Genomic DNA, 14,651 nt, shown 5'->3' on the forward strand with positions numbered 1-14,651 from the left:
TAAATCTAAAATATGTCAAATCTTCACTTACATATCATCACTTCCATAACTGAATTGTTGTTGTCAAGGGGAAACTTGGTAATTTAGCAGCTGGGTTGGTCTCTGCAATTATAGGTCAGGAGAAAGCTGGTTCCTTTGCAGTGACCAGACCAGATTATATGAAACTAGTTGTAGCCACCTGTGACATAAGCTTGTATTTAGAGAGTCTTTAGCCTGTACTCCTTGAAGCCAGCTCAAGTATCAATTGCAAAAACTCAAAAAAGGAACACCTACTCACAGAGTGCCCCTCGCTCCTCCTCATGACACCAGAGACTTTTGCTGTGTTGGTTTACAGGGAGCATTTTACTGGAGTTGCACAACTATAATGAATGCAAAACTAAGATCTCAAAATAAAATATAAAATTTTAAAAATCTTGTTTTAAACTAAGAATTACATATTACAACTAGTAAGAAATGAGAAAGAATTCATGAGGAAGAGGTTTTTAATAGGCTACAAAGGTCATTAGTTAAAAATCAAGAAGTAAGATAATAAAGTCACTAACAAGCTACCATCTAAAAATTACTCAGAGCATGGTGCTTCTCTACTGGAGACAGAAATGGAACACCCAGCTAGATATAAGCTACTCTGAGAACATATCTATATCTATCTGCTGGTACAAATGTCAAAACCCATTTAATGGGCTCAATTTTTTTTTCCTGTGTTTTTAACATGATAGAGGATTTAATCTTTTTTGTTTAACAGAAATTGTGTTATACATCCGTGGCATCAGGAACATCCTTGATTTCACACAGATTGGGTATATTTTGTTGGGTAAGTAACATCACAAAGTTAGCAAAGAAAAAAGAAAAAGGTGTTGCCATGCTAGCCACAAAAATAAATGCCGTTTTAGTTTAAAAAAAAAACCAACAAAACCCACCACCAACCAGTCGACAACTAATCTCATGAAATTGTAACCAATCTCACGATGGCCAAATTTTCAAACTAAGCAGCCCTTTGATTTTTTCTTCTCCATTTTCTCCTTTATTTCAAATACAGAAAATTGCAGGAGGAACAAAGTTAAAACAATTGAAGTTAGATCAACATTTACTTCAATAGCAGCAGCATCTGGAAACCAAACAAAGATTAAATGGGAAATTCCTATTATTTCATTAAAACATCTTTTTTAAGCGTGAACTTACTCTGCTCATAGAATCAAAACATTTTCTGACTAATGATTCCACATCATTAGGTCTGTCTTGAACATTTATCCAGTCCAACAGAGAGACATTGAAAGAAGGCAGATCAGTCTCGTTAAGCTCCACTGAAGTTTTACTGTCCTCAACAGTAGTGTTTTGACTGGATTCCCTATCTTCTTTGACATTTCCAGGATCTGTGCTGTCCAGGGCTGAATGTTCCACAGACTTGCAAAATGAGCCTAAAAGTGATTTATTGTGAACTCTAGGTATATCAGAAGAAAGCACCAGTTCAGCAGACTTCTCATCTTCGGTTTCTTCACTTTCTGCCCCTCCATGCCCAACAGAAGAATCCAATCTTCCTAAACACTCTCTGTAACTATGTCTGGTTAGGCACTCCAGCAGCGGGATCTTGGACATTATAGAAACAGCTGTCCCCAAGCTTTAAAATAAAGGACAAACAAAACATCTATCAAGAAACTAATCTTACAAAAAAATTAAGGTAGGCAATTTTTTGTTGCAGAATTTTTAATTTTTTGGTGCAGAATTCCCCCAGGAGTAAGCTTTCAAGAAAGCTATAGGGAATGAATATTTCTAACATATTAAGTTACCTACTGTATGATACCAAATACAACAAAAGTAGTACAAATGTACAGAATTCAGAACTTCTACTGGTTTACTAAGAACTGTGGAAATATAAAATCTTAAAAACTTATTTTTAAATGCAGTGATTGTGTGGGGCACTTTCTTATTGAAGATTCTAACAGCAAACCTACTGTGTGAGTTTCAGCTTAATATCATCTATGGACTGCAGATAGTTTGAATATACATTTTCAAACTTGAAAAGCAGCTTTTGATAAGAATATGTGCAATCTTCCAAATTGGCCATTATGGCAGCCCAGCCTTGGTGCTGAAGATGTTCATCATGGACCAGACCTTCACAAAAGGAACAAAGCTTCTTTGCAACCTCATACATTTCCTATGCCAAAAAAAAAAAAAAAAAAGAAAGAAAAAGTAAATTAACAGAATTAAATTATCAGTCTAAACCTGTACTCAATGCAGTAATGCATTCACTGCAGTACTCAAATGTTTATCACACTTCAAAAAAACTATGGACTGCGACACCTAACAGAAAATTAAACAATGACAGTATAAAAGGAAGTGTTTAAATATGTACAGTTGTTTGGCCCTCATCCCTAAAAACATTTACTGAAAGTAATACAAACTTTCTTTACATTTTTTTTTATTTTTAACAAAAATTGTATTAGATGACAGAAACTCATTTTACTCAAGACTTTATACTGAATGTCATATCAATCCAAAAGAAAGACAGACAGTCCTGGCCCCAGAAACCTACAACATAAATTAGCCAGTACTGTTCCAACAAGAAATCAGATCAAATATGAAAGCAGTGTACATCATCACTTTTTATACACATATGTATTATGCTATTTTTTTTTGGAGTATGGGGTTTGCAGAAGAGGCAAACTCAGGAGGACAAACATTGTGATGAAGAAGTGGTTATTTGGCTCATAACAAAGGGTAGGAAATCTAAATGTAAAGAGGCAGCTTGGAAAACAGCACAAGAAGAAGATGGTAGGAGGGAAGGTTGGAAGGCATGAGGAGATGAGGAAATTAATCAAAGGAAGATTTAAATTAATTCTTAACAAACCAGGTGCAACGTGAGTAGCAATGAAAAGTGCCCACAATGCAAGTGGTGACCACCACGAATTTATTTCACATGTCATTTAACAGCCATCAGAGTCAAGAGTTTTGTTATCATCAACTCAAGATACAGCTGAATCGGACATTAAAAACTCTGCATCCTATTAACAATGTACTGAAGTACTGCCCCTTTACAACTAGTTTTGTTTTGCTTTTCAAGTTTAAAAACTGCAAATTTTCCTATTGTAATGACAAACAGGAAATGTACTAATTTACAGCTAACAGTTTAAAAAGAACAAGGTACTTAAATTTAGGAAGATAATTACATTAAAGAAGGAAAGATAACTAAAGAGAAGTCTTTTAGTTTACACCCCAATCTTTACATACCTTTGAAGTTGCACATTCTGTTAAGCAATGTCCTCCTGATTATACTTATGTGTTTGGTTTTAATATCAACCTCTCTACCTATGAAAAAAGAAAGGAAAGAAAACAGTGATACTTATTGTAGATTCCACACTTAACTAAGCGGTGACTGCACATCATCCATGGTCAACTGTACACATGCACAGTTTTGTGTGTGGAAGCTAGAATAAGATTGATTTTCTTTTTTAAGTTATTCATATATAGTGAGATCAATATTAAAACCCAAACACATAAGCATTCTTCAGAATACATTTGCTACTGAGTGTATGATGATGTAGTACATAAAATTCTGGGCCAAAATGTTAGGCAATTTATTCTAGGAAGATAATCTAGCTCCCAAATTTTAAGTTACTCAGGCATTGCTGCGCTCAGTGCTGTAACACCTGCTTTAGAAGCCTAATCTAATTTTCAAAAGGGAGCCTGACTCTCAGTGATGGTCAATCAGACTTTGGCTCCTAACTGCCTAAATTCCTTTTGAAAATGAGACAGGGCCCTAAATCAGTCAGGTTTTGTAACACTAAGCAGCAACACTTGAACATTTTTAAACATGTAGGCCTCTCAAAAAATGTTAGAATTGACTTTAAAACATCATGCAACTTTTCAGATCCCGCTTCAAGTCTCTAGCAACATGACAATATTCCACAACATCCAATTTAACAACCTTTTGAACATTGTTATCTTCCAGACTATCGGCAAAATGAATTCTTGGGTAGCAGCTGTGTTTATAAAGCTGTGTATTTATACAGTCTTCAGGAAAACCTGAAAATTTCATAGTAAAGTCTTGTAAACATTTAAAAGTAAACATATCACCAGATTAAAAAAAAAACAAAAACAAAAACCATCTTTTGGGATACATTCTTAAATTGGTTTCTGTACACCAGAAACTCTAGGAGTTGTCCAATAGATTGGCAGAAGGATGGAATTGTTGCTACTCTGTTGTCATTCTAAGCCACTAGAAGAGGGAATAGTTTACCCCATACTGTACATTACTCCTATGGGAATTCTGCACCACTGCACAATGTAGAATTTTGCAGAAATTAACATTGTGCGTGCAGAATTTCCTTTTCCCCACAAAAATGAGCTGCAGTGCTGCTAGGCATCACTAGGTGCCACTGGACTCTGCAGAGTCGAGCTTGAACATACAAGACACTGTTGGGGGGAGGGAGAAGGAGCTAGAGGGTTCCTGGCACCTGTAGTTTCCAACATGCCCTGAGGGAAGGAGAGGGACAGGAAATACCATGGAAGCCTGGGACCAAGCATCAGACTGTTTCTACCTCTGGATCCTAGGCTCTGGGGGGAGGAGGGGAAAGCGGGGAGAATGGGTGTCTGGGCTCTGGGAAGGAATGGGGTGCAGCTGTATTGGCTGGGAGAGGCTCCGCAGGTACGCTGTGGAGGGAAGGGATTGCAGGTGTCTGGCCCCCCTGGCTGGGCTCGGGAGGGTAGGGGGCACAGAAGGGAGCAGATAAACAGGAATTGGGTTGTCATAAGGGTTTCTTTAAATTTCTACTCCTGGGGGAATTTTTGTGTGTGCCTGCATTGTTACAGACATACTTGCTGACAGACATTTTTTAAAAAAAAATATCAAAATAATTTAAACTAGAGTGATTATGTGATGTTATTTTGACAAATTACATTTGCATAATTTTGATTTTTTTCGTGCTGAATGCCCCAAGGAGTATTTATATATGAAAGAATGTAACAGGACTAAAAACAAGCTACCAAGATAGCAAAATGCCTCACTGTAGGGTAAGCATCTATAAAGAAAGCATTTACCTTCTGACACCACCCAATTATATTCCTCTTTTCACCACCAAAAAAATACCATCAAGATGTTTAATAAAGAGAAGTCAGAGCATGTACGAAGATCCACAACATTTCAAGGGTGCCTAAACAAAACACCTGCAAAATGAGAATTTGACATCCACAAACACAAACAGATTTACAGAGCAATTCCTTCAACTGAACACCATGGCATGGCACACTGAAGATACATGCTGAGAAGTTTAAAATCAGTTAGACTATTTGCCAAGCGATTGGGTTTCCCCCATCAGTTTGATGACCATCTGAGCAAGACGACTTCTCCCTATTCAGGAAAAAAAGACTGGATGCCTCCCACATTCCAGTACTTCAGATATTCCTCTGTTTATAACAATAGTGGATAGTTCTTCTATCCCATGAGAGACCACTAGAGATCAAAGACTATTCTAGCACTGTTGGACTGTCAAAAAGGGGTTATCTATTGGACCTAATATCTTTTTATGTCATGTGTTGAGGCTGTGCCTTGAGTTAGTTTCTGACATTTTGTTCCCCAACTGGCTCTAACCTTCTCCAGAGCCCGTGCACTGGAAACATTACGGTCTTCCCTCTCCATGAAAGCTTTCCTTTCCTGGTAGTGGATTACTATCCGAAAGGCTCTGTAAATAGAAATTAATTGATCCAAAACTCCACCTCACTATTCAGTATATTTTGCTCCAAAAACTGAACTTTCCTATTGACTGTGCCTCCTTGCTCACCTGACTCACCTGACTCACCATCTAACTCTGCTTCTTTTCCTCATCTTTTCTCTACTATTAAAAATTCTTGTCCTCATCTTCTTTTCAATTCTTTCTTACAAGCCCTCCCATACTCGACATTAGAGATAAAGCAATTTAGTGTGCAAAAAGTAGAACAGATAAGTAAAGAAAAATAAAAAAAATTAATCCCAACATCCAGAACTGACAAGGAAACTATCAGATACAACTCAATTTAAATGATGCCTTCAGAGTCTTATATCAATCCCCATCCCTTTTTTATCTATATACTGTTTCATAGAAATTGTAAGATATTCAGGGCAGGGACCATGGTTTACACGTCTGTATGGTGAGATGAATGCAAGGTGGTCAATGAATAATCTTGCCCCACCATCTCGCATCTAAATCTCTGTTGACAACTATTCCAGGCTCAAGATGATTTAAGTAAATTCAAAGAACTCTTTAGAGGGACCTCACACTCCATACATGATTTACAAAATTTGAGATTCTTGATACAAGTATAGGTGTCAGAAAACGTAAAGGGAAAAGATCCAGAAACAGTCCCATGACACAATGGAAATACCCTTCAACAGATTTTGAGAAGGAAAGGAGCATGCATTGTATTACTGTGTCTCCCTAAGAGGACAATACATTGCACTAAAGTACTTTGAAATTATCTAATAGAAGACACATAGACGTGAATATCTATTTCCCAATTTTAGATACAAAACAGGTTCTGAGAAGCATCTAACCGAAATTCACACATTCAGGAACAGAATCTCTGACTCCCAATCTCCAGCTCCGTGCATTAGTCACTAGTGAGAGCTCCAGGAAAGCCTGAGAATGAATATCCTCTACACAGGTCATGAGCAATACATTTTTGTAGGGTTCCTGCAAAGGGCTCTAGACTTGGCCTAGACTTAGCCAACTGCTTGGCTGGAGAAAATCATGAGGCAGAGCCTTGAAAGAAGGGAGGGCTAGTCAAAAATCGCTTCTCTCAGAAGCAGTCATCCTGTTTTTTGTAGTGAAGGTCTTGAGCTTGTGATACGCTTCCCCTAGCATGTGTTTCCTTCAGAGATCTGTCTGAGCATCTCTTACAAGTCAGGGAGAAAAGTTCTGCTAAAACTGATTGCCTGCTCGTCTGCCAGGATGATCACCTGACATAGATATATCATGATGTGTATGTTGCCTCACATTCAGTTAGAAAGCCTCCTACAGCTCTCATTTGTGAGCAAGCCACTCTATCTGCTGAAGACAGAAACTGCTCAAGTGAGAGTAAGCAAACCTTAAACATGTGGAATGATATACAAGACAGTAGTATTAACTCCATCTGCTGATTGGATAAAGTTATCCCAGAGTATCTCAAATGAGGGGAAAACTTAAAATAGTGGATTTGTGTAAAAATGATTCTTGCCAGGTCTAAATAAAATAAAGAATAGCAAATGCTTAGTATGCTGGTAAGGAAAGAACAGCATAGCTTATGCCTGACTAGGAAACATGACATAATCTTTATATACTTACTACTTCCTCTCTCATTACCAAGTCCACTATTCCTTTTATGGATTGCCCTCTATTGTGCACACCTAGAGGCAAGACCCTTCAATCAGTAACTAGAATACTGTATGGTTTCACCCATCTTAGACCCCAGTGATTTTCTTCTTCTTCCTCCAAGAATTCAGGTTATCCTCAGTCCTATTCATTTGTCTGCAGATATCAGTTTCCCCTCAGATCTCCTAATCCACCATAGAAATTACCTTTTCTATATCTGCCTTGAGTCCTTTCTGGGCCTTAAAATTGCCTTCCCTCCTCCCTTTGGGGGAGGGGTGTTTAAACTCCTTTTGCTTTTATATGCCACCTTGCAATCAATTCTGCCATCTTATCCAACATTGTTCCCCAATGAAAGAAGATATTCAACATTTATCTTGAGGGTTTGTTTTTTTTTTAAAGTGCTCATTTTAGTACACTAAGAATCCTCTACAAATTGGGGCAAAACCCCAAAGGAAGAGAAGCGAAAGGGAGCTTAGTTTACCCTCTACTTGATACTGAAATATTCTAGTGGCATCACAAGCAATTTTAGACATAAAAAGGCTCAAAAATTATTCAAAGTCAAAACTAAAGATGGAGACCATACATATTTGCTCCAATATCCCCCCAGAACTCTCCCTTTAGATCTCAGAAAAATCATGTCTCCACAGTCACATTCAGCCATCACACAGGAGGTTCTTTTGCTTTTCCTAAAGCCAGGATGGTTACCAGAAAAGCACTCTCCCTCTGCTGACTGAGGAATCAAAGCTCAAGAAAGTCCAGCTGATCAAGAAACACCATATGGCATTTCAAACCATTTAGGACCAAGGCTGAGTACAGGCTTTCATGGCCAAAAGAGCTGTGAAATAACCTTTCTCCCTTAATCAAGTCCTCTCTCTACAGGTAACAGGAAAATCCTAGTGCACAAATGCACTGCCCTGGTCAGCATTATGGGTGATCTTTGACACCAACAGTAAGAACTTTTGCCTTGAAGATAGACATGTGCAGGGTGTAGGGCTCCCAGTGAAACAAGGAGGCACAGAAGAATCTTTATTATTTACCCTGTACCAGGGAGTACCTCCTCAGGGAACATGGGAGGTTTTTTTACAAAGGTAAAGCGATTGACAGGCATCCTGCATTGCCTTGGGCCCCTTCCTTACCTCAGAGGAAAATGAACAGATTTTAAAGCCAGAAGGGAATGTGATCATCTAATTGGACCTCTTGCATAATGCAGACAAAAGAGCAGCATCCAATAATTTCTTCATGAAGCCCCTAACTTCAGTTTGAACTACAAAATATCTTTTACAAAGATATCCAGTCTTGACATAATGACTGAAAGTGACTGAGAATCCAATACATTCCCAGGTACATTGTTTCCAGTGGTTAATCAGACTGCTAAAAGTGTTCCTTCTTTCTAATCTAAATTTCTCTTGCTTTAACTTCCAAAAATTGGATCTTATTATTCCTTTTTCAGCAATGTTAAAAAAAATCTCCTATCAGATCTCTTCCCTGCATATATACTTGTAAACCATGATCAAATTCGCTCTTAACCTTCTCTTAGATAAACTAAATAGATGGTGCTTCTTTAGTCACTCTCTGTAAGGCATATTTTTCTAGGTATCAAATCATTCTTGTAGCTCTTTTCTGAAACCTTTCCACATTGTCAGCATCCTTTTTGAAGTGTGAACACCAAAACTGGACACTGTAACCCAGTAGTGGTCTCACTAATGCCACATACAGAGGTAATGCAGAAGAAAAAGCTCTGTTTGGAAATCCAGCTTTCATATCAATGGTAAATTACAAGAGGCTGTCACGGATTACAGATTTTAGACGTTACTTTTGCACCTCAGAACCAACCCCTATACTTTAGGGTTCTTTACAACAGTCAGGCTGAACCCTTAATTTTATTTACTAAGTGTGCACGAAAAAATGCAAGTTACAAAACCAACGTTATTTAATCCCTTTCTTACATGAAGATGTTAGTGTTACAATGTAAATTCTCAGCTGGTTTGAAAAGATGTGACAATTGTCAGATCAGTTTCTCCAAATACAAATACAAATATTGTATACAGAAAAATACAAATAGGTAAGAGAAGACTAGACATTTTTGGTCAACACAAGCTTAGCAGGAAGACAAGATGTCTGCACATAGACTAAATTTACCCAGGGCCGCTCAGAGGATTCAGGGGGGCTGGAGTCTTTGGTGGCACGGGCCCCCGCTTCGGCAGTAATTCGGCGGCAGGGGGGTCCTTCTGATCCGGAACCTGCCGCCAAAGTGACCCGAAGACCCACAGCAGGGGCCCCCTGCTGCCGAGGACCCAGCACTTTGGCAGCGGGTCCCACTTCAGCGGTAATTCGGCAGCGGGGGGTCCTTCCGCCCCAGGGCGGAAGGACCCCCCACCACGGAAGACTCGGAGCTGAAGAAGCTCTGGGGCCCCGGGCCCCGCGAGAGTTTTCCAGGGGCCCCGGAGCGAGTAAAGGACCCCGCTCCAGGAGCCCCGAAAAACACTTGTGGGGGCCCGTGCGGGGCCCGGGGCAAATTGCCCCACTTGTCCCCCCTCTGGGCTGCCCTGAATTTACCTGTAGTTTATTACTACAAGTGATCAAGAGGTCAGATAATGGTAATTCAGATTTTCTTCCAGTGGAGAACATCAGGCTGTCTTCTTGTAACCACTGATGAATAAGGGACTGATGAGAGACCATGCTAGCAAAAGCCACTTCTTCCTTCTCCTACGAAGAAAGAATTCTGGAATCCCTTTCTACTAGTACTTCAGGTAGCAAAAGATCATGGCAAAATATTTACTACTTTCTTCACCTTTTGGCTGTAACTTGAAGATCAGCTCCAAGGGGGTTCACTTTAGCCTAGATCACACTGTCTAAAGGCAGACCAAGATTACTGCAATGCCCTTCTCAGGTTCATGTGGGACTTGACAATTTAAAAAATCTCCAATAAAATCCCTGCATGTCATGGGTCATAAGTGTGATTCTATCACAGGCAATGAAAGTTCCTTATGAGCAATTTGGTAACTCAAGAGATGAAATTGCTTACACGGAAGGTTGCTTTCCTAGATATAGTGATTATAGGTCAGAGTTAGTTAACTTCAAGTTCTAGTAACCAATTCATTTTATACCAAGTTATGCAAGGATAAGGTGCATAACTCTTCAAATTCCTATCCAAGATGCTATGATGCAATACCATCTCTAATGAAATTATTGTCCCCTGAATATTTTCCCCCTACTCCCATGTTCCATTCCTTCCAAGCTCTTTGCTTTATACTCTTTACACTCAATGTTTCAAGGTCTTTAGAGTTTAACTTAAATGATACTAAAACGTAAGAAGGTCCCTTCAACTTTATATTTAATTTGACACCAATTCCTTAAGTAATGATGTCAATAGAAAGATTATGTCTATTCTGCTGATCATATTTTACATTTCTATGATCTGACTGGCTTGAAGCTAGAAGAGCATATCAGAGTTCAATCCATGACAGAGCAACTTTCTTTTACATTCTTTCTTAGCCATCAACTCCCTTCAGAGGTCAGAGAGTCTTCTTTCGCTGTGGTATTTTATCTTCCACTTTTGATGTTCATTTGTTCCAATTTGAGGCATTCCTCCCTCCTCTTTTTTTTATATTAAGATTGGTTACTGTGGAGCCTTTGCATCCTGATAAACGCAGGAACTGACTGGGAGGTTCCAATGATGGCAGTTAAGATACACCATAGCAGAAGTGGCTCATGCTTCCACTACTTCTGCCACCCTTTTAGACCACAAAACTTTAAAGAGCTTGGAATATTCCTCTCTCATATGCTAGGGAATTCAGAACCAGAAGTGAGAATCCTGAAATCTAGTATTTTCACAAAAACTGAATCGGAGGGTAAGCAATTTTCCATTTCTGGGGGTATTTAAGTGGAAGAAGCAAAAGAGGTCATAATAAGAACCTTGCACTACAACTTAGGAGGCCAAAGGGGTGCTATTAGAGTATCTGTACTTTTTCCAATCTGATATTTTGCACTGCAGTGGAGAGTAAAGGATTCGGTAAAGACGGAACAGAGAAGATCCATTCAACCAAGATTAAGAAAGGTCCACTATGTCGTGATTGGTGTGTCTGGAAAAGAGTAGTTTCCATGCCCTCTTTGGAAGCAAAAATAAGTCTGTAAAGCTAAATTATACCAGGCTATTTGAAAGTTTCAGTTTATGGTGCAGAGCTAAGCACATTAAACTCAGAATATGCCAGTATTTCTTAAATTGCCAACTTCCTACAAGATAACCTCTCACTGTACTTAAAAGAACACCATGTACAAAAATACGTTTGCTATTCCTAGCACAGGAGGATGGACAAACCCAGGTTAATGTTCTGCATGCTGAGCAATTATTGAAGACAACATCACTTAATTCCTCCAGAAATTCAGAGAAGCTCTCCAAAAACACAAGCTAGTGCTGGATGCTTTAACAGAACCTCTATTTAAAATACCTCACTCTGACTTTCCTAATTGTGATCATCTCAGTTCAATAAATCGGAGCCTCACATGCTGTCAATGGAGCTGATGACAGTATAAGGTGTTGTGTTACCAAGAACTGGAATTCACTACTAAAACTAACTGCTTTCCACAGTTTTCAATCCATTGGCCTTCCATTCTATTGCCCCTACTAATCCTATTCACCTGAAGGAAAAAAAGTATATTACACACTGTTTGTGTAGAGAGCTCCTCAAACTTACCTCAAAAGAACAAAAGTTTTCAGGAAAGCCAGGGCTCTTTTCATCCTCTACCATCCTGCGGTAAAAGGAAACAAGTCATCAAAGTCCTCTATTGCCAGGTGGCTGAAATTCTGTTTAAAGGACTTCAAAGATTTCAACATCCTAAATCCATCTCAGTACACCAGACCAGGTCGGTCTTCATCTTATGATTGAAGTCATACATATGTAAGGTGGCTACTTCATCTTCAGTCCAGTAAATGTTACAGTAAATTGGACAGAGGCTGACGTGCTTCTCTTGCTTGCTCGGACGTTGCTTTCAGTAGACTACAAACAGTAGCATCCCTAATTCCCATAACTCAGTCTAAAATTTCAGCAGTGTTACACAGCTCTGTCAATCATTACTTTAGATTTCACTGCTGTTTCTAAACCAGACAATAAATAAAGCAAGCAACTGTGAGAAATTTCAATTTATCTTGCAATTTCTCTTCTCTTGAATAGTTACATTCATTTTTCTTAACTAATCTTAATTACTTTGGGTGATTATGTTCTATACGATGTTTTCTACATGCAGCAAAGGACCATTAGTATAACCTTGAAAGTTATTGATTTCATTCTCATATTACAGGCTTAGAAGTATTCACTGGCTGATTTCTAAGATGCAAAGAACCAAGTCTAATCTCAGTGACTGACAAGTCTGGTTCTGCCTTCTAGGCTACACAGCTGAGGAAAACAGTCAGGTATGAATAGTCAACCTTGCTAATACTATTCATACATCATGTAAGAACAAGTTTATCTAGCACATAGACTCATAGACTTGTAGGTCAGAAGGGACCAATATGATCATCTAGTCTGACCTCCTGCACAAAGCAGGCCACAGAACCCTACCCATCCACTTTTATAACAACCCCTAACCAAAGAATTTGACCAAGGAGAAAAAGCGGGTTGTTAGAACTAGCAAGCAGTGATGCTGGTGTAGAATGTCTGTGCACAGCGGGGTATAAGATGTCTACTTGCCGCCAACCCAAATATTAAATACGATGTTCTGTACACTAATGCGAGGGCCTATGGTAACAAAGTGGAGGTACTGGAGGCTATCTGATGCATGGATAGTTGAAACCAGTTATTAAAGGGATAACAGTAAACCTGCGTGGATAGTACTATGACTGGGAAGTAACAGGTGTTTGAAGGCTATGTTGCTGTTTAGAAAGGACAGGAAGATAAGGCAATAGGTGGTGGAGTTAGCATTTGTCTCAATGTATGATGGTTACATGTAATGAATAAGTAAGTGATTGTGAATTGGTAAGACGAGTAACTTCTGGGCAACAATATCACACTGGGTAACAGCTACTAGAGCCTCCCCTGAGAAGTGCTTGGGTGTGCTACCAGGACTGCCTTGGATTTCTGATTGGTTATGTGGATAGGACCTCTTTAATGAAGTAAACACTTACAGCCGTCTGAAGGGAAATGGTGTGTGATTCGATAGGGATATGGCCGTTTACACAACCTCCCTCCGCCTGCGAGACTACATAGACTGGCGGTGACGGTTGAGCAGTCGTGATCTTGCAAGCGATCGGGGTCAGATGTAATCCTGTGATTGAGCATAGCGGAATGGATTCTCCTCTCTAGATATCCAGTTTGTACCATTTGTTCCTTGTGCCTACATTAGGTACTACGACAGACTTAACTAATGTTCCTCAACCCTGCTCCTAACTGTTCAGATTACCCCCTGACATAGTATTATAGTAGCTAGAGCAAGAGTGAGCTATCCCCCGAGCTCTTCTCTACTCTGGTCTTAGAAGACTAATCAGATCAGGCCGTGTAATAGACTGTGACTCGGAGTGTGAGGTCGTGGGCGGGCGTTATCATACAATGCTGGATTCTATCGTATCCTAGCATTCCATTACGGATCAAAAAACTCTGAGGTAGGACCACGTCTAACTGAACCTGATTCACAGTATGGAAATTCATCCTTCTTAAACATGGGAGACCAGTAATCTGCACACAATATTCCAGGGTGGGGTCCTCACCGCTGTCCCTGTGCTTATATATACTGGTTTAGTACTACACATCCTCCTTATCCTTGCTGGAAAATACCTCGACAATGATTGCACCCTAAAAACCGCATTTGCCTTTTTTAACGGCCAGTAGCATCAATTGGGCGGCTCATAGACATCCCTGCTATCAATCCAATACCCCATAGGTCCTTCTCCTCCTCTGTTGCTTCCAACTGAATGCGTCCCCAATGTTATATCTAAAATTCTTATTATTAATCCCTAAGTGCATGACCTTGCACTTTTCACTAATTATATTTCATTTCCTATTACTATTACTCCAGTTTACAAGGTGGTCCAGATCTTCCTGTATAGTTTCCCGGGTCCTTCTCCGTGTTAGCAATACCCCCCAGCTTTGTGTCATCCGCAAACTTTATTAGCACATTCCCCGCTCTTTGTGCCAAGGTCAGTAATAAAAAGGTTAAATAAGATTGTCCCAAAACCGATCCTTGAGGGACTCCACTAGTAACCTCCTTCCAGCCTGACAGTTCACCCTTCAGTACGACCCGCTGGAGTCCCCCCTTTAACCAGTTCCTTATCCACCTTACAACTTTCATATTCAAATCCCCATCTTTTCCAATTTAAACTAACAGTTCCCCATGTGGAAC

General features: G+C 39.5%; 1 protein-coding gene across 4 annotated transcripts in view; it reads right to left on the reverse strand.

Moving 5' to 3' along the window:
- Positions 1-14,651, reverse strand: part of RB1CC1 (RB1 inducible coiled-coil 1) — a 171,237-nt gene that overhangs the window by 107,649 nt on the left and 48,937 nt on the right. For 2 of the 4 annotated variants that reach the window (XM_075063021.1, XM_075063020.1), the window contains exons 6-7: positions 1,950-2,152; positions 1,180-1,615 (exon numbers count right to left, since the gene is read on the reverse strand). In XM_075063021.1, the coding sequence (XP_074919122.1) occupies positions 1,180-1,615; positions 1,950-2,152 (639 nt within the window). Of the gene's footprint in view, positions 1-1,179; positions 1,616-1,949; positions 2,153-3,225; positions 3,291-12,013; positions 12,069-14,651 lie in introns of those variants that run through there. The other 2 variants (XM_075063022.1, XM_075063023.1) reach the window with 2 other exon arrangements.

Source organism: Chelonoidis abingdonii, chromosome 2, assembly GCF_003597395.2.
Source record: "Chelonoidis abingdonii isolate Lonesome George chromosome 2, CheloAbing_2.0, whole genome shotgun sequence".
Classification (NCBI taxonomy): Eukaryota; Metazoa; Chordata; order Testudines; family Testudinidae; genus Chelonoidis; species Chelonoidis abingdonii.